At 31.6% G+C, this 21,070-nt stretch overlaps 1 protein-coding gene across 2 annotated transcripts; it reads left to right on the top strand.

Moving 5' to 3' along the window:
- Positions 1-8,824: 8,824 nt before the first annotated feature.
- Positions 8,825-15,942, top strand: LOC100791837 (autophagy-related protein 18f). Of its 2 annotated transcripts, none has more exons than XM_003540966.5 (8): positions 8,825-9,897; positions 12,185-12,637; positions 12,715-13,146; positions 13,547-13,780; positions 13,894-14,724; positions 14,823-14,992; positions 15,234-15,581; positions 15,755-15,942. In XM_003540966.5, exons 1-7 carry the CDS (start codon positions 9,661-9,663, stop codon positions 15,577-15,579), a joined length of 2,703 nt encoding a protein of 900 aa, XP_003541014.1. In that variant the 5' UTR covers positions 8,825-9,660; the 3' UTR covers positions 15,580-15,581; positions 15,755-15,942. The 2 variants fall into 2 exon arrangements, with proteins under 2 accessions (XP_003541014.1, XP_006592506.1); XM_006592443.4 differs by having other exon boundaries at positions 9,785-9,907.
- The last annotated feature ends 5,128 nt before the right edge of the window (positions 15,943-21,070 follow it).

Raw genomic sequence — 21,070 nt, forward strand, 5'->3', positions numbered from 1 at the left:
AAGGCTAAAACCCTCAATTGGGGATTCTTATTGAGTAGTTGATGTAAACTCTTTTTCATATCTAATTAAGGTTGTTTTATGTGTTCACTGCTTCTATCTATGCTTATTGTATGCATGCTTGTGCCTTGATCACTCATTTGTGTGTGTTGTTAGGGACTTTAGCATTGAGAAATGTATTATTTCCTTAGAACTTGATAGACCAGGGACTGAATAACTGCATTGCTAGGGATAGTGTGCAGGGTTTTAGTTTTATTTTTGTCCTCAACATAGAACGCAGAAACATCTTTAATTAGAAAAACATCTTTAATTGCATCAACTTACTCAGTAGGAGGACCCAACGCCTTTAGATATCTGTGTTCACACTTACTTGTTCTCATTTATTGCTTTTACTTATGATAGAACATACTTTCACTTCAATTCACAACCAATAATTTTTGTTTACAAAATGTCTGATTATTGAACAAAACTTTACCAAATAAACAAGTTCCCTGAGTTCGATACTTGGATCATTCTATTTTAATTAAATACTTGGCGACTTGGTACACTTTCCAGTAGATTTCACATCCACAAAAATAAGTAGTACCCAAGAGCAAACAACCGACGACATCGAGCCGAAACCTCCACCAGAAAGTAACCTCTTTAGGAACCAGCGGTTGGTTGCGTCGCCTCTCATGCATTAGAATTTGTTTCCTTTCTCTACTAGAAATCGCCACATGTCATCGGCAGAGAAAATCGGGCGGCAGTGGTCTTTGGTGGAGAAGAGCATCGTCACGAATAAGTAGCCAACTTCGGCGTCGGCGGCCACAATGAAGTAGTCTGCGATGGTGGCGTTCTGGTCGCCAGATTTCTTCTTCAGCGCAGCATCCAGGTAGGTGAGGGCTTTTCTGGCGAGAATCCCGCGCATGCCGCCGCAATTGATGGCAAGAATGCATATCTTTCCGCGTTGGTTCTTGACTGTGAAGACGCAATCCACGGCGGCGATAGCCGCCAGAGTCTGAGATTCTGGCTTGGGGGATATTTGCTTAAGGAACCAGAGCTTTGAATCGTCGTAGCCGAAGAGAAACTTGCTTTTGAGAATTTGAAATTCACTCTCTTGAAGATAGAATTTGAAATTGTATTCTTTCAACTAACTAAAATCCCTTTTAAAATTCTAAAATTTTGAATTTCTTTTACTAAAATATCCAAACAATTACTTTTAATAAAAAAGAATTTAATTCTCTATAAAAAAATACATTACCTAGTTAAATTACTCTATCCAAACACGCTCTAAGTGTTTTCTCCCCCATGGATAAACCATTTCAACATGTTTTATTTATAAAAAAAAAATCTATGTACATCTACCTTGCTTTTGTCATCAAGAAACATGCATCACAATTATTCTTTATTTATTTATTTTAAAATTTGTTTTTATTTTGTACTATAATGTTATGTGTAAATGCTTTGAAATTGTCCATTTTTAAGGTATTATATCATACTCCATATAGTCCTTAATATAAGACACTTTAAACATAATCACACATGCCAATAAAAATAGTAAATTTTATTGATTTTTTAAAAATGTTACAAATGTACCAAGTTTGAAAGTATTATGTACCTTTATCAATAAAAAGCATAGATACTTGGAGTATTTAATTAATCAGGACAACTAGAGAAAAAAGTTGTTTCATAAAAATAGTAAAATGCCTTATAAACAAACCATCAATTCCTTCTAAATGATGTCTTTTATTAAGGACGAGAAGGAGTATGTCTGAAATCTTTGCTTTCCTATAATTGATCTTTTATTCTCACATGTTGTAGTAGGTCTAAGTTGAAGTCACTTTGAACTTTCCTTCATGTTTGAAAATTTGGGAACAAATAAGTTGTTTGGAGAGTGGTTTATTTCCTTGGAAAATAAAATAGGCCCTTACCTATAACACCGAGCCATATGCATCAGGAGTTGTACCAAGACTCCTACATTTGTTGTTGCTTTGTTACATATACTCTAGATTCAAGCATTTGTTGCTCACAATGTTTAGTGTTATTTTTTTCATCTTTGGAACTTGTATTCTTTAGTCATGGCTCATGCATTGATGCCGAAAACAGTCAAAATACCTTAAATAGGAAAGATATGCTTAAAATGATACCAAAGTTAAGGGTAAAGGTAACGAGCTAAAAATTGTAAACACAAATATCACTAAAAGGGAGGTTAAATTGTGATTTTTTAGAAATTTTAAAGCCTTTTTTCTAAAACAACTATGTTATTGTCTAATGATAAGACCTAAAAGAACAAGGATCAGACTTTCGCAAATAAGTTCAGATGATAGCCTTAGATTATATAAATCAAACATAGTTTTCTAAAAGCAAAAAAAAAATAAAAAATTCAAACCCCAAATCAATTTAAAGCGCAAAAGAGAAAACAAGCAAGATAAGACACATGAAATTATACTAGTTCGTCTCAACCACCAAGACTACGTTCAATTCTTGGTAAACTATTAAGTTCCACTAACTTTAACAAGTTACAATTATTAATTACTGTCACTTCTGGCTCTAAAATTCAAGCTCTAAATCAAGTTTTCTACAACCAATATTCTTTTTCATATTAAGCCACTGTTGACTCCAATACAAATAAGAAGATTTGTTTGTTTGATTGCACAATAACTAACACTCAATCGTCCTACAGACGAATATATAATCTCAACACTTAGTCTTTTCTCTCAAGACATTCAAAGTGTTTTGAGGGTTATTATAAATATTACAAGAATTTATAGAAAGCTTTTTACATAAAAAATTTGAATATGAGTGCTTCAGTTGGTTCTTCATGTCTTTAAAGCTTTTGATATTTATAGGTCTTCTTCAATAAGTGTATGTTGTCTTTAAATAGATAGAATTTTTTCCTTAACTTACGTCTAAAGAATGTGGTTGTTGGAGCATTTAATGCTTGCATTAAATGCATGTACTTCTTCATGCAAAAAAAAACCATTATTCTTAGCTATCATGTTGAACACTTCTATGGAAAACTATTTCCTTTTGCGCCAAAGTAGCTCTATACAGCACAACGCTTCTGTTGATGACAATTAATGATTTTCAGAACTTGTGATTCATTTATTCTTCACAGGATTTAACAAATCCTAGGAGAATGTCTTTGCAAAATAAATCTCAGACACATAGTATTAAATGAAGTCTTAAATGTCATCCTTTAATGGTGTATCAAATTATAACTTTAGCTTGCTATTTGAAACATTAGACGAAGATTCGTGAGATATGTTCTGATATCGCATAAGGCGTAACTTTTAACTTTTGTATTTGTTTGTATCTAATCAAAATAATTTATGGTCATAATTCATCTTAAGACACAAATATCTTTTGACTTGCAAAAATACATATGGTAAATACGACGTATGACCGAAGCATTGACAAGACTAACCTCTAACACAATCAAGTACTTAGTTTAGTCCTTTATTATCATCAAAATCATGAGATTTTTGTGGGGTTAGTCATCGTCCTTGTCTTTGGTTCTAACATCTCTAACTTTGTTCTCTCCGCTAAGAAATTGGATGGTTCTAATTATGTCATTTGGACTTCTAATATCTCGCCATGGATTAGTACTCAAGGGTACAAGAACCACTTCACCATCAATGTTGATTTTGCCACAACAAAAAATTGTTCCAAAAGGGAGAAGAGTGTGGCACACAAAATGGAAAATAACTCACCAGATACTTGTTCAAGTGGAAAAGGATTGAGGAACTGTGATCTTGAATGGATGGATAATCTTTGAACCTTAAGTACTAGGCTTCTATGAGCAATTCAAAAAAGTATAAGGAGAATTTGAGAGCAAGGGTTGCAATTTCAAAATAAGAAAACAAAGTTTGGGAGGCACCAAAGTGAGAGAATGAATGTGAAAATAAAGTATAGGTGTTTTAGGGTTTTTTGTGTCACCAACAAAAATGAAATTTCTCTCTCATAGCTCCTTGTATTCCTTACACCCCTTCGCCACCAAATGAGGGAATATGATTTCAATGTTTTTTTAAAATGATGTTCAATGCAAGGTGTTGGAAATTAATAAAAAAACAAACAGATTGTCAAATTAGTGAAAGTTATTTAATTAATTGAGTTTATTGTTTCTAATGATTCAATTAATATGCTAATAACATGGAAGGACTAGTTAGTCATTAAATACAGGTAAGGATTGGTCCAAGGTAATTTTCTTGTATAAAATAGTTTTTTGTAAAGTGCACATTTGATTTTAAAAAAATTATATTATTTTAATCCACAATCACAAAATGTTATTTATGACTAATAATGGATAAATTTATTTAAACTAAAAAATAATAATTTAGAACAAGTGTTTTGAAAAAATATTTTTTGATAAGTAAATATGATTTGAATATTTTTTAATAAATAAATTTAAACAAATTGACCCTTTATTGATAATAATTTAGCCCCCTGTCCCATAATAATTAGTGTTAAAAGAGAAAAAAATTTCCTAACCAAGTATAATTTTAATTTTTCAATCAGATATTAATTACTTTTTCAATCCATTTGACACTAACAAAAAATTACAAGTAATCTATGACACTTATACCCCTAATAAATATTAGTTTAATTTTTTTAATATAATATTAATAATAAATTCAATTTTCTAATATTTTTTTATTTTTTCATCTATTTATCTTAATATATGTAAAAAATCTAAAATAATGATTATTAAAAAAATCTAAAATATTTGATTGTCGGCTCAAAGCAAATATTGTGAAAGCATTTATTGTTTCACAGTACGGTCTAAGTTTCAATCTAATAAATTATTGAAACTTGCTTAGAAATTGACATAAAGTTCATTTAATTAAATTTTATGTTTTAAATGACAATTTCAATTATAACGGTGATCAAGGAAGTTAAACGTGAAATATTGAAAATCAAGGTATTAGACTACCCTCACAATTAGTAAAAAAATTGATCTTCTAATCATCTTAAATTATTTTTTAGTTTACCTTCTTTTATCGTTATTATATTAAAATTTAAAATATTTATTCGAAATCTAAAATATAATTTAGGATAAATTATACTTTTGATTTTTTATTTTATTTTTAATTTTGATTCTTTATTTTATTTTTAAGATTGATTTGATTTTGGATCTTTATCTTTTGAGTAATACTTTAGCTGCCGAAGCTTTTAAACCGAAATTTTAGTCTGATCCATATAAACTTGCCATCGATCAAGTCATTTAAGTATACTATATTAATTGATTTAACTTTTTAAAGCTTTTATCATTTCCCATAGTTATCCTTTCACTCACTTTGTCTTTAGACTTACAATAATACTTCTCACCAATGAGGTAATGGTTCAATTAGTTATTGATTTAATTTTTTTAAATAAGATTTTGGTTTCAAGTTTTTATGGATAAGAAAAGTTATTTAAAGGAAAAATTATATTAAAAATAATAATTTTTTAATAAAAATTAGTTATCAATAAAAAATATTGAAAAATACTTCACACTAATGTTAGGATATAAAAAATAATTCTTACTTCTAAATATGCCTGTTGCGGGAGAACCAAAATGGAGAGATGATGATAAAAAACGATAAAATTATAAATTTGGTCCCTCACTTTAATTTTAGTTTTAATTTTAGTTTTGTATTTGGTCCCCCATTAATTTAATGGTCTCGCTACATGTTATGTATTTTTTATTAAATGATGACTGTCACATATCATGTTTTAATTGGATGTCAACTCCATAAAAAATGAAATGCATTGCTGTTTTCATTGACCAATCATAACATGACACTCTCATCATCCAATAAGAACGTGACATGTGACAGTCCCAATTATTGCTTGTGAATCAACATTGCACGATTTTACAAAATAAGAGGACCAAATTCGTGAATTAAATTAGTGGTGGACCACATCCAAAACTTGAGGTGAAATAGGGATCAAAAATATAATTTTACTAAAAAAAAATCCAACAATTCTAGATGTGCCCACACTAGAGTTAAAGTTTATGGTTTCATATTTTGACTTCTACAAAAAGTAGCCTGCTTTCACGCATTTTACTATTTCTAAACACCGAATGGTGAGCTACGCAAGACAAAATCAATTATTTAGCTGAGAATGCATCCTTGCCCCCAAAAGCTTGATTGAGACGCACAACTAAACGCCTTAAAAATCAACAACTCAATAGGAACCCAAATGCTCCTCCACAAAACCCCAATGTTCCCCTTTAAAGCTGAAACAAGAACGAACACCAGCAGCAGCAGCACCACAATAACAGATCTTTGTCATTGTCGCCGTTGCAGTTTCCTATGTTATTATGTCTACTTTATTGCGGCTTTCTTCCTCATCAGACGCAAGAAGAACGTCACCATCCACAATGGTTCCTAGCCAAAAGACGAAACTTCTCGTGACAGTGGCTAATATCGCCATTTCTCAATCGCCATAACAGAGATATCGTTCGTGGCCATTTCTCAAACCTGTTAATGTACACTCTCCATTGCAAGGGTTCAACTTCAATCTCTCACTCCTCGGACCAGTGCTCACATTTTTGGGACCGGAATAAAAACTTTAAATAAAAGGAAACGTATTTTATAAATAATTTATAGAAAAAAATTTCATAAACTTATATAAATTTAACCATAAAAAAATAATACATAAAATTTTTATATACTAAATTAAGGGCAACAAACTAGTCATTCGCAGCCACTGCTCTCCGAAACTTCCAACAACCTCCGGCTACCCACCTTGGACTCATGAGAGAGGATATATTAAGGGATAAATTTGGAATTAACTTTTTTTAAAAGCTAAATGAAATAAATATATTTTTTTAGAAGAGAACTAAATATTTTATAAACAGGTTAATTGACAAGTGTCAAGGTTTAAATGGATTCGGAGGAACATTCCACTAAAAGTTTAGGACGAAATAGCATTTTCCTTATTTTTAAATTTGGGTCAATTTGTTCATTCTAAAATAGATATCAATCTTTGGTACACTGTTTTGAATCCTTTTTTTTTTATTATGTTTTCAGTCGGTTAAAAAGGGTTAAAAATCGTGTCAAAGACAAAAAAATAATATCATTATTTAAAATGAGCCAAATTAACCCAAATTTAAGAAATAAATTACCAAAATGAATTTTTATAAATTGTAATTATAATATAATTTATATATTAAACATATTTATTTATTATAGATTTTAATTATATAAAAGTATCATTTGTCATCTTCTGAAAAAATATCATTTATTATGTAAAATGTATTGACCAAAATATTACTTATACAATGAACATGTTAAAATATCATTTTAAATCCTCTATATATAGTCTGCGAGAGCTCCATTCTATTCTCTCACAATTCAATTGGATTAAATTCTCTTTTCTCAAACAAAGGTGACACTCTCCCTTTATGTGAATATTTTTTTGTTTCAAAAGATTTTCTTTTTCTTCTTTATATTCCGATTTAAATTCTTTCATCTCATCTCATCCTAATTCCTTCTATCTGTTTCTTGATTTAAACCAATTTACTTCTCTTTTCTCTAATTTTGTAGGATTTTTTTTTAATTTATCGTGGATAAATTATCTGTATCTTTTTAATTATCATTGTCTCTTTAACTTTAACTTGTATATTGATTTAAATTACTTTATCTTTACTGAATTTAAATTATTTTATCACTTACTTAATTTAATTTTGATACATTTCATATTCTTTTATTAGATTTCGTTATCTTTTTAATTATCATTATCTCTTTAACTAGTAAATTGATTTAAATTACTTTATCTTTTACTAGATTTACATTATTTTATCACTTACTTAATTTAATTTTAATACATTTCATAATCTTCACCACATTGATTATAATATCTTGAAAGTTGAAACAAATGAAAACAAAAAATATTATTAAATTTTAATTATTTCAATTTCAATTTATTCCGTTGACGATAATTATATAAGATTATTTTTATTTAGAGAGAAAAATATTTAATAAATAAATAAATATATACAAATAAAATATGTTAAACTTTATTGTGATGATTTGATACTAATATGATGATAATTGAAATTCAAATTCTTGATAACCATAACTAATAAGGTCCAAAACACGAATAAAATATAAATATATTAGATTTGAAATAAATTGTTGAAATCAAAAAGCATATGAAATTGAAAAAATTTAGGGTGTATTTGACTTGTATTTTTATTTTTTATTTTTATTTTTTAAAAATTATTTTTATTTTTAAAAAATTAAAAGTATAAAAATATGTTTGATTTGACTTATTGTTTTATGTTTTCAAGAAATAAAAATATTAAAAAATTTATGATATATTAACTTCTTGTCTTCTTGTATTTTTAAATTTGTTTAAAATTATATTTTTTTATCACGGTTTTCATTTTACTCAAGGTTCCGGTCATGTTTTCATTTTCACTAAAAACAAAAAATAGTAATAAAAATGTGTATGATTGAATTTTTGAAAACATTTTTTATGAAAATGAAAATAAAAATAAGAACAACCCAAAAATAAAAATAATAAAATATCGTTTGTATTTTCGGTTAACACAGGATTCTCAATTCAAGTAAAATGAAAATACTATAATTTTTAACAAAATTAAAGAAAGAAACACTATACCAATTTCCATAAGTTTTGAATGAAAATGTTTTCATTCAAAATTCCAATCAAACATCATTTCAGATAAAATATTTTCAAAAATTTAATTAAACACATTTTCATAAAATTATTTTAAATGAAAATAAAAATAATAAACAATGAAACCAAACACTCCTTTTAACATTTTAATGTTGGAAAGAATGAAAAGGAAGGGATACACGTAAACACCTGAACGGAGGGCTCTTTATACATTTTTTTTTTCATTTTCTTTCTGAATTTTCTTTTTTTGTTATCCTGTTTTTCTCTCTCTACCTTTTTTTTTGTTTTCTTTTCTCTCTCTCCTCTGACCACTCCCTGTTTTCCGGCGATTTTCCGGCGGGTCCCCTTTCCAAAACCTTAAACTTCCCATTCCCAAATTCCCTCCCACCGTTCATATCTTAAATCATCAACTTCGCAACAATACGTAAATATCGATACATATCTATTTTTTTTTCTTACAAAAATTATACGTTTGAATTTCATATTATTTTGCCACAAATTGTATTATTATTATTACTACTACTACTATTATTATTATTATTATTATTATTATTAGGGATTAGGGATACTAATCATCGTTTCAAATTTCTATCTTAATTAACCCGTGAATTTTTGTTTTTAAATATTTTCGTGGGTTTCAACTTTCAATCAAAGTTTGAAAAAAAGGAAACAAATTTGAAACTTGTTATTTGTTTTTGAATTTTTAAATTTTTAAATTTCTTTGTCTTGCCCAAACCGTTTCCCTCGTTGTGGTTATGTTTTCTCGGTGTTTTTGTTGAGGGAAAAACGCGAAGAAGGGGAAAACTTTTGGAGGCAAGTTTTGTTTTAGGGTAGTTGTGATTCGGATGGTTTTTGTGAGGTTATACATGGGATTTTTGCTGGAAAAAAATAGTGACTTTTGCTGTTTTTTTTTTTGAAATTTGTTTTGGTTTGTTTCTTGATGGGGGAAGAAGAGGGTGATGATTAATTTAAGGGTGAATTTGAAGAATCAGTGGTGACCCTTTTGATTTTGTGGTAGTGGGTAGCTGTTATTTTCATCTTTTGGTTTTTGGGATGAGTAAGAATGATGGCCAGAAACCACAGCATCTTCTTCTTGGAGGTGTTGCAGCTGCTGCTGCTGGCAGTGGTAGCGGTGGCAGAACCAACAACAATGGATTTATTCCCTCCTTTCGTACTCTCTCTGGTTACCTGAAGATTGTTTCATCTGGTGCTTCTACTGTTGCTCGGTCTGCGGCTTCCTCTTTTGCATCGTCGATTTTGGATAAGGTTGATGCTGCTGACTGTGATCGGGTATGCATGAGTGAGTTCTAATGGGTTGAACTGGAAAATAGTTACTTGCTTGCTCATCATAATGATCTAGTTTGTGAATTGCAGCTTCTTTGCTCGCAACAATTACTTGTGATACCTGTCGATTGTTGATATTATGTAATTAGATAGATTAATTATTTACTTTTATTGCTGGGGTGAATGCTGATTCTATGTTTTCCAATTAGTTTAGATTAATTATTTGCTTTTATTGAGCATCCATTTGTTAAGAAGGGATAAGCATTTTTGTCAGATATTAGTATGTATCAATATTATGGGCTAAATATTGGTTGAGAGATTTCGTTCTTTTTTTTTTTGCTTTTTGATCTGTTTGAAAGATATTTTTTGCCAATTGTACGGCTAACCCATTTATGGGATCCATGGTCACTATTAAATAGGCTTTTGAGAAAGTTGAATATCAACCACAGTTAACCAAATTTATTGCACCTTGTAATGAATTATATTGCTATTAATTTTTGTTGAATTTATTGCCTGAGTGCAAAATTGGTTTTGCTCCTAAATGTGAGCTTGTCTAGAAGCTAAAAATTATATATTTTGCTTGAGGATGAAAATTAGATGCTTTGTTTTGGTACATAATTAGTTTTAAGATAAAAGATTAGAAGTTTCAAAATATAATTCAATTCACTTCAAACTCACATTTAACCAATATCAATTTTGCAAAATCAAGATAATCTACACTCATCCAAACACCCTATAAGTAATCAAGGAAGTAAAATTATGGAAAATGAGTTATTTTCTTTCTCTGCTTTAGTGGCTAATGTAGAGGGCAGGCTTCGTGCCTTGGGCTCAATTGTAAGATTGCTGCTTTGTGAGTTCATGGGTTCAAATCCTTTAGACAGTATTTCTGCTTGCGGAGTTAAGGCTTTGTATATCCAGCCTTCTTATATCCCACTAGGATAGAGCATCATGAATTAGTTTGCCCTTGTTTTTAGTGGCTAATATCTTTCTGGTTGCACAGTTTTAGAGCTCGTATATTATACATTTATTAAGAATTCGTATGCACTATGATTACTAAGGAGCTTTGAACCTATGATTTTGATGGGTATATTTAGTTTATTTGATATTTAAAGTTGAACGTTACTGGAGCCATAATGATTGGAAGGCTACTCATGTTCATTGATACACTAAGCTTTAACTTAGGAGTCATTTATCATTTCCTCTCTAATGCTAGGTTTTTGGTTTACCTTTTCTCTTCATTGCAGAATATAAGGTTTTTGGTGATAGGTTGATAGAAATTCAAATGTTTTTTCCTACTATTTTGTTAGACTGGATGGATTTTGTTCCTTTTTAACAGTAATGGAGTAATGGACATCCATTTGTGACAGTGAAACAATTTTTTTTCTCTGTTTTTTTTTTGCAGATTATACAGTATATGTATAATATAGAAAATAGGTTTAGACAGTTATTGATTTACTGGAGTTAATTAGGTTTTATGAATTTGCTTATGAGAGAGTGGGTTATTTGTTGGAAAGAGGCATCCAATGGGTAAATATTTAATTGTTTTGTTTTCTATAATTGAAGAAATTCTTTAAGACAAAAAAAAATTACTATGAAATTGGAGGATGAGGAATCCTCCTTAATGGAAAAATGAACAAGTAAGGAGGAAAAGAACATCAAATACTGGACAAAGAAACCTGGGAGCTGTTGTGCCAAAGAAACTTCATTACAGATATGAGACCTGTGCTCCAGCAAAGCTGAATATTATGGCATTGCTGTAAGACTTTAGCTTCTTTGTGTTGTGCATCAACCATCAAATATTGGACATATTGTTGTGACTCAACAACTTTTACTGTGTTGTTGGGCATGCGATGTCCCTGAACATGCATCAGATGCACACATGAATTGATTGAATTCTTAATGTAACAGTTTCTGTTGTCAGAACAAAGCTGGACTTTTTGGTAGTATTTATATGATGAATATAATGTTCCTATGCAATTGATTATTTAACCAAATATCCTTATCGGTTTGGAACTATTGGGCCTTTTGGTTTTTAGCTTTAGTATAAATGATAGTGCTTATTCTCATATTTCATATTTAGTTCCTTGTGTTAAATGAATGTTGGTTTAGGATGTATGCATGTTATTTATTATTTTTGTTTTTCCCTTTCATGCTTCTAGATCTAATTTTGTTTTTGCGTCTTTACTTAATGAATATTGAAAAATTGATACTCTTTTTTTATCTTTCTATTACATTTTTCAATTTGGTGTTAGGACAGAGGTGACACTTTTTAATTACTTCCTAATTTGTATAGGTTATTTGGGCTGGGTTTGACACATTAGAGGGCCAGGGAGAAGTCATGCGGCAAATACTTCTTCTAGGCTATTGGTCCGGTTTCCAGGTTTGGGATGTTAATGATTCAAATAATGTCCGTGACCTAGTTTCCCGACAGGATGGTCCTGTTTCTTTTATGCAAATGGTACCAACTCCAATTGTATCAAAGAGACCAGAGGATAAGTATGCAGGCAAGCATCCATTGTTGGTAATTTGTATGGATGGTGGAGGCAAAACACAAGATGGGTTGGGTGCCACTTGCAAAGGGGGCACTTTAAACCATCATGACCAAGTGAATGGGAACTATCTGCCAACTACTGTTCAATTTTATTCTATGAGGTCCCAATCATATGTTCATGTACTAAAGTTTAGATCAGTTGTTTACTCTGTAAGATGTAGTTCTCGAATAGTAGCCGTTTCTCAAGCCACTCAGGTATACTTTCTAACATCTATATTAAGTTCCTCTAAATTTGTTTTCCTATAATGTTTAATGCTATCATTATTTTGTAGATACACTGTTTTTCTGCCACAACTTTAGAAAGAGAGTATACTTTACTTACCAATCCTATAGTCACACCTTGTTTTGGTTCTGGAGGCATTGGCTTTGGACCGCTTGCAGTTGGTCCTAGATGGCTGGCCTATAGTGGAAGCCCAGATGCAACAGCCACTTCTGGACGTGTCCGCCCACAGCATTTGACACCTTCTGCAAGCTTTCCTGGTATTTCTTCAAATGTGAGCTTGGTCGCTCACTATGCCAAAGAGTCTAGCAAGCATCTTGCTGCTGGGATTGTGACACTTGGAGATATGGGGTATAAAAAACTTTCCAGATACTGTTCGGAACTTCGCCCAGATAGCAGCAGTTCTATACAATTGGTAAATTCTAGCCCAAAAGGAAATGGAATCGTTAATGGCCATTCAACAGATGCAGATAACATTGGGATGGTAAATACTGCTCTTCATAATTTTGCATTCGCATGTTATTGGAATCTACGTATCGTGCTTGATTATCTTCAACACCGAATAGATAAGATAGCTAGCATCTTCCCTATCTTAGGTTGTAAACATCTGGTCTGAGGTAGTTCTTAACATTATGTTGTTCCTGAAATTTTGGTCACTGTCTTTCCTCATTATTGGCTCAAATTTAGTTTCAAACTTGGTTATGTCTTTATCGAACTAACTGTCTATTACAATTTTGCAATAAGAGTTTTTGCATTGTGTTTATCTCAGGTTGGATTCATCTTGCTGTATGTTTTGGTTTAGGTTATCCTTCTACAATATGGTAATTGATGCTACTACAGTTAATATTTTAATTTTACTAGCGTAACTTATTGTTTGCTTTCAGGTCATTGTCCGAGATATAGTCAGTAAAAATGTCGTTTCCCAATTCCGGGCCCACAAGAGTCCTATTTCAGCTTTATGCTTTGATCCTAGTGGCACCATATTGGTGACTGCCTCTGTTCAGGGGCACAATATTAATGTTTTTAAGATAATCCCTGGATATGAGAGAGTGTCAGCATCTGATGCTGGCCCTTCTTATGTTCATCTCTACAGGCTGCAACGTGGCTTGACAAATGCAGTGAGTTCATCTTCTTGTCCATTCTTCCTTTGGATTAACACATGATAATTTCCCTTTTCAAAATGCATCCACAATTAATTGAGACCTTTTTTAAATCTGTTTTGACAATTAAGGTTATTCAAGATATCAGTTTTAGTGCTGATAGCAGGTGGATTATGATTAGTTCCTCAAGGGGCACTAGCCATCTATTTGCTATAAACCCTCAAGGGGGACCTGTAAATATTCTGTCATGTGACAATAGTTTAACAGAAAAAAATGGTGGATTGGATGTCATGAATAATCAAGCAGTTTGTTGGCCTCATAGTTCAGCCTTAGAAATTTGTAAACCACAGAGCCTCTGTACTGCTGGTCCTCCTATCACACTTTCTGTCGTAAGCAGAATTAGGAATGGATCTAATGGCTGGAGAAGCACGGTAACTGGTGCTGCTGCAGCTGCAACAAATAGGATGAGTTCCCTTTCTGGGGCTATTGCTTCATCTTTCCGTAACTTTGAAGGCAACAGTACCTTGTTTGTTAATGGGAACTATTCCAAGGAAAAGTGTCATCTGTTGGTATTTTCACCCACCGGTTCTATGATACAATATGCTCTGCAGACAATTAACAGTCAAGATTCAGGTGTTGTTTCTGGAGTAACACCTGCGTATGAATCTGCCCCAGCGACTGATGTAAGAGTAGTTGTTGAGCCTATCAAGAAATGGAATATAAGTCAGAGACAAAGTTGGAGAGAGGGAGAAGATAATATTGACATATATGGAGAGAATGTAGTTTCAGACAGCAATAAATTATATTCAGAGGAAGTGAAGAAGGATAATATCATTAGCCCTAAAATGAAGAATGTAGCTGTGAAATGGAATTCCTGTTCTGAGAAAGAGCATCAGTTATATATTTCAGAAGCTGAACTGCAAATGCATCAAGCTAAGACACCATTGTGGGGAAAAACTGGGGTATGTTATCTCAAAACTGGAAAATGCATTTTTTTAATGTTTTTTTTAACAATGCTTGATAGTTTGGCATTTAAATATATGATTTTGTTGCCAACCAGATATATTTTCATTCAGTGGGTAAAGAGGCTATTCTGATGATGGATGAAGAAGCTGCTTCCGGAGGGGAATTTGAGATTGACAAGATTCCAACTCGTGTAATACAAGCTAGGTCAAAAGACTTGGTTCCAATTTTTGATTATATTCAGACCTCAAAATTTCAACAAATAAGGTTTGCTTTGATAGCCAACTAATTAATTTACTAATTAGCTATTAGGTAGGTCAAAAGATTTAGGCTTTCAATATTTTGCTATTAATTTTTTGTCATAATGACAGTGCCAAAATTGATTATTTTCATCTTGGTTGTTGAAGAATGTTTTTAGCTTCCAGCCTGCCTTTAACTCTTGCATGTACTCTTTGCATGCAAGGAGACAGTTTATTTATGTGAATGAAAAACTATGGTTTTCATGCAGGACTCCTGCTGTGGGTAACGTGTTATATGAACAGCTTCTGCGTCAAAGTTCCTTTGAAAATGGAAGGATTTCAACCAGGGGTTTTTTGAGTTCTCCTGATTGCATACCTAATTCCGAATTTAAAAGTATGATTGAAGGAAGTGAGTGGGGTGATAGTTTGCTTTCAGCAAAAACAAAGGCTTTCGTAAATAAAAACAACACCCTTAAACCAAATACTTGGCCAGAGATTGCAAATAATAGAAGAGAGAACTTAAACATGAATGCTCATCAAATCTTTGTAAATAGTGACAGAAAAGGCCTGAAACTGGAGAATCACTGCAAAGAAAAAGGAGATGAATTTGATTGAAGGTAATAGTGATATTTTAATTTCTGATATAGATAGTCAAATGGTTAGTTTCTGGAGATAACTAAATTGATGTACAAATGTCTTAACTATGTCAGATTACTGAACAATAATGTGGTTGTTTATATATACATTGAGCTATGGTTGCAAATAATTGAATGTAATTTTCTTTTAACAGGTATGAAAAATTCATCATTTTGCATTGGAGGCTTGGTTAACTTTGATTATTCTGGTTGAAGAGATAGAGAAGTTTGAGTTGTAAGTGCTTGACTGCTATGCCAAAATGTGGATATTATGTTGGGATTCTTCAGTTGACCTTGTAAATAACAGACAAATGCATATCATGAAATAATTAGTTGTAACGGATTTAGTTCTTCTAAAGTGAAAAGATTTAGAAAAGATGTGTAAAGTGAGAAAGTAAGGATTCATCGTTATTCTAATCATTTTACGCATTTACTCACGATTCAAATTCAGCTGTATAGTGTAAAAATAATAGAACCACATTGTATATTACACCACTTGAAAAGTGATATCTATATAAAATGATAACAAGGAATTTCATTGCAAAGGAATAAACATTCTAAATTTCTTCTTCATTGGTGTTTGATTATGTCAGAACATTTGTTATGTTTGATACATAAAATAGGCATGAAATAAAAGTTGTGGCCAACTGTTAACTGGGGACGATATTTAAAAAAAAAGAAGCAATTTCCTCTCGAAATTTCCATTCTGTGCAAGGAATGGTATCTAATATGAGAAATTAAAATTATGGAATGAAATTATTGTTAAGTCTTTTTATATGTAAAATTTAATAATGATCATTCTTACGAATGAAATGGAAATTCAGCCTTTATTTTGTCACGTGCATTTATAGGGAATGTTTAGTTTGTGAAAATCCCTAGTCATCTTAACCAACTCATGCAGTCAAAATTCTTAGGTCCGAAGACTCTATTATTCATTGCAAGTCTCCAAGGAATATTATGAGTTCTCTAAGGTTTTGTGTCTCCATCATCTGAAAAACACAACTTGGATGCCTTGTTGTAACTTGCAGTTAATATATATATGTTAACCTTACCAGAAAATAACTTATAATTCCTTTCACAGTGCCACTGTGCGGTCACTGTTAATCCCCATCCCCCGCTCCTCTCTTAATATCTCTTACTTGATTTTTCCTTTTAAAAAGTATTAATTTCTTTTAAGAGATATTCTAAAGAATTAAAATAAGTAAAAAAATCTTTTTTTTAATAAAAAACTGTTCATCTTCCTTCACTTTTATTTTAGTTTTAATTTTTAAAAGAAATAAAAAATGATTTATGTGGTTGATATTTTAAGATTGAAAAAACCTATTAGGGTTGATCTTGTTGGTTGTAGTTGAGGTAAATATATAACCACTTAGGTTTAATTTTTTTTTTCCACCATGACATTAGTACATAATATTCATCAATCATATTGATGATTAATTAATTTCTGTCAACAAATTTGTCTCATTATCTTTAGTGAGTTTTTTCATCTCAATTAAGTTATGTTCATCCACAGAATTTGAACTCAGAACCATAGATTTGATCTTCATTGTTACCCTTTTAAAAAGATATTTTGGATGAAATTAACCTAAGATTTAACAAATAATGCTAAAACTTTACGCTAGAAGTAAAACATTTAAAAATTTAATGTCAATTTTTTTTAAAATAATTATATTCACATATAGCATAGGTAAAAATACTAGTTTTTGACATTTAAAATTTTTGCAGAAATTTATTAAAACTTATAATTAATATTTTGTGCTCAAATTCAGTAAAAATAATAAAAAGAAATCTGGAAAAATTTAAAATAATCTTTAGATAAGGTGAGAAAAATAATTTATTTTTAATCAAATTAATTGGTATAAATTAAAAAAATGGTAATTTCAAAAAGAAAAATTGTTTGTCCTTTTAAAATTTTTCGGTTTTAGTTTTAGTTTTTTTTAAAAAAAATTATATTAAAGAGATTTAACTCAATTTGTTAAGTAACAAGTGAGTTATTATAAATTTTTTAATATCGGAGTTTGATTTCTCCCTTAAAAAAAACATCCTATTTGAATTCCACTAATTTAAAAATGTTCTTTTTGTCTTGAAAGTGTATCTTTTGGTCAAGCAAAACAGCTTGGAAATCGTCGGTTGACCTTGATAATACTTTTAGTCCTAATTTCCTGCATTCAAGGTTTTTGGGTCTATTGTGATTAAGTGTGTGTTTGTTATTTTATTGGAAAGCTCTCAAACGAACGTTGAACCAAAAGTAATAAATTATAGTCTATATTAAGTCTTATAAAAGAGATGTACAGGGAAAAGCTTATTGTGCTCATGCTCCAGGTGCTGACACGTGTCCAATTTGTTGGTTTTTTGGGCATTTCCAGTTGCCTCCAAGTGTCACCTTCTGCTTGCATTGCCGGTCAATGGTCCAAATGTCATTTGCTGGATGCATTCTGAGAATTCTTCAACAACTCCAAACCTGCTTCCTCTCATTTGCGTGAATGCTTGCTTTGTGTGTTCAACAACTTCTAATTCGCTTCTTCTGTTTTCCTTATTTTCTTTCGTCAATTTGCTTGGGTTTTTCTTCGTTTATCCTGTTTTTAGTTCCAGTTGAGTTTGCGAGATGCTATGGTCTTGCATTTGATGCTTGCTTTTTTTGCATGTTTGGTTGCTTTTTTGCATGTGGATTTTCTAGGGTGTTGTTTTCATATCGGGTTGATTTTGTGCATGTTGGTCTGCCTTATGAGGTTTTTCTTTTGTTTCATGCATGTTGGTTTTATTTCACAATGGATGTTTTCTTTTTTTTGACTGTGTGGTTGGTTGCTTATGGATGTTTTTTTGTGGTGTTCATTGCTTCAGTTGCAGAGGAGTTTTTGTTTCATGCATGTTTACTTTGTTTCACATCGAATGTTGTTTTTGTTGTTTTCATTTTCTGCATGTTGATTTCTTCAGCCATAGAGGAGTTTTTGTTTCATGCATGCTTAGTTTCATTTTGGAGATCTGGAATGTTGTTTGTTTTTCTCCATGTTTGGTTAGTTATGGTTGTTTTTGGGTGGTGTTGGTCATTTGTTGCTTATGGATGTTTCCTTGGTTTTTTTATTTCCTGGATGTTTGGTTGCTTATGGCTGTAAGTGTCATTTGCTAGATGCATTCCGATTCAGTTCTTCAACAGTTCCAAACTTGCTTGCTGTCATTTGCGTTAATGTTTGCTTTGTGTGTTTAACAACTCCTAAACTGTTCCTCTTTTTTCCTTATTTTGCTTCCTCGGTTTGCTTGGTTATTTCATCATTTTTCCTGTTTTCAGTTCCAGTTGAGTTTGCCAACTGCTATGGTCTTCCATTTTGTGCTTGCTTATCTACATGTTTGGTTGCATGTGGATTTTTTGGGGTGTTGTTTTCATTTCGTGTTGATTTTGTGCATGTTGGTCTGCCTTATGAAGTTTTCCTTTTGTTGCATGCATGTTGGCTTTGTTTCTGGATGAATGATTTTGCTTTTTCAAAACCTGGAATATTGTTTATGCTGTTTTCATTTTCTGTATGTTGATTTCTTCTGCTGCAAAGGAGTTTTTGTTTCGTGCATGCTTAGTTTCATTTTGCAGATCTAGAATGTTGTTTGATTTGCTGCATGTTTGGTTGGTAATGGTTGTTTTTGGATGGTGTTGGTCATTAGTTGCTTATGGACGTTTGCTTACTTTCTTCTTCAAACCTGCTTCCTCTGTTTATCTCATTTCGCTACTACTTTGCTCCCTTTGTTTGCTTGCTTTGTTCTTCATTTTTGTATGTTCACTTGCATTTGGGTTTGCCAGCTGTTGATTTTGGAAGCCTGTAATATTGTTTGGTTTTCTCTATGTTTGGTTGGTTATGGATGTTTTTTCATGGTGTTATCATGTTGTCTTTGTCTTCTGCATGTTGATTTCTTTGGGTGCAGACCAGTTTTTTGTTCATGCATGTTGATTTGTTCGGGCATCACTTTCCCATGTCTGTCTTGCCTAATGTTATTTGGTGTATTCGTTGGTTGTCATTTACGCACGGTCAGGACAATGGCCAGATTGGTAAGATGTTTCCCCCGTGCTTCAATTATATTTTATATTTATGCATTTATGGTTATTTTGCTTTGTCAAGATAGAAAAAAGTTAGAATTAGCAATTGAATACTGTTTCTGTGCCCCTGTGATCTTATTTGTGAACTTTGGTTGTTGTTTACATTGGTATTTGAACAAGATCAACAAAATCGGAAGATAGGTAACATTTGGCCATGCCTGGTATGTTTTGTAATATCTGTCCATCTCTGGTATGTGTTGGTTGTGATTTAAGCATTTTAGGACAATCACAAAATAAGTAAGTTGTTATTCTGTTGCTTAAATGTTATTTCACATTTATGTATGTTTAGTTATTGACTGTTCTTTTGTAATTATGCTCTGTTGTAATATTTTTCCATCTCTAGTATGTGTTGGTTGTGATTTAAGCAGTTTAGGACAATCACAAAATAGGTTAGTAGTTATTCCGTTGCTTAAATGTTATTTCACATTTATGTATGTTTGGTTATTGACTGTTCTTTTGTAATTCTGCTCTATCTGATGTAATTCATCATGTTTGGATTATCTTTTGTGTCATACATGCCATATATTGTTGTTCGTTCCCATGTAGTTGATGCTTTTTTATGTCATTGGTTTCATAAAACACGGGGCATTGAAAATTACTATTGTGGCCATGCTCCATGTGCTGCCACGTGTTCAATTTGTTGTTTTTTGGGGGCATTTCCACTTAGGTCTAGTGTCATCTTCTGCATGCATTCCCGATCATTCCCTCAACTACTCCAAACATGCTTTCTTTGTTTTTGCTTCATTTGCTTATTCCTGAGTGTTGGATATTGCTTTCCTTGCTTCGTTTCCTTGTTTTTTTTTCATGCAAGTGTCTTCAGTTCCAGTTTAGTTTTCCAGCTGCCGAGGCCTTCCATTTTGTGTTCTCTATATGAGGTTTTGCTTTTGTTTCCTTTCTGCTTAAATATTTTAAGTTTTCTTGGTCCTTAAGTTTCATTTCCCCATTTTGGTTTTTTTTCTGTCTATTCTTTTACGTCCACATGAGTTTTAGTTTAATGCATGCTTTCTCTTGTTTCTTTTTGGTCATCTGGCATATTGTTTGGTTTTTGGCTTTGTTTGTGGTTTTTCTTGAGGCGATCCACGAAGGAGCATCTATAAGGAAAGTTTGTTAGTTTTTTTTCCACATGGTTCTTTCTGGTGACTCTCTTTTCCTAAAACTGATATGCTTGATGTTGTTTGGTGTTTGACAGCCAAATGTTTGAGGTAAGCTATAACGACCATGGCTGGAATGTTTTCTGATATCTATGCATGTTTGTTGGTTATCTTTTTTTGTAACATCCTTGTCATGCCTAATATTATTTGGTGTATGTTTTGGTTGTCATTTAGGCAATTGACGAGGTTGTCTTTCGCCATGTCTCATCAAGAAGTAAAAGGATTGTTTTTAAACTTAT

The sequence above is a fragment of the Glycine max genome, chromosome 12 (assembly GCF_000004515.6).
Source record: "Glycine max cultivar Williams 82 chromosome 12, Glycine_max_v4.0, whole genome shotgun sequence".
Taxonomy (NCBI): domain Eukaryota; kingdom Viridiplantae; phylum Streptophyta; class Magnoliopsida; order Fabales; family Fabaceae; genus Glycine; species Glycine max.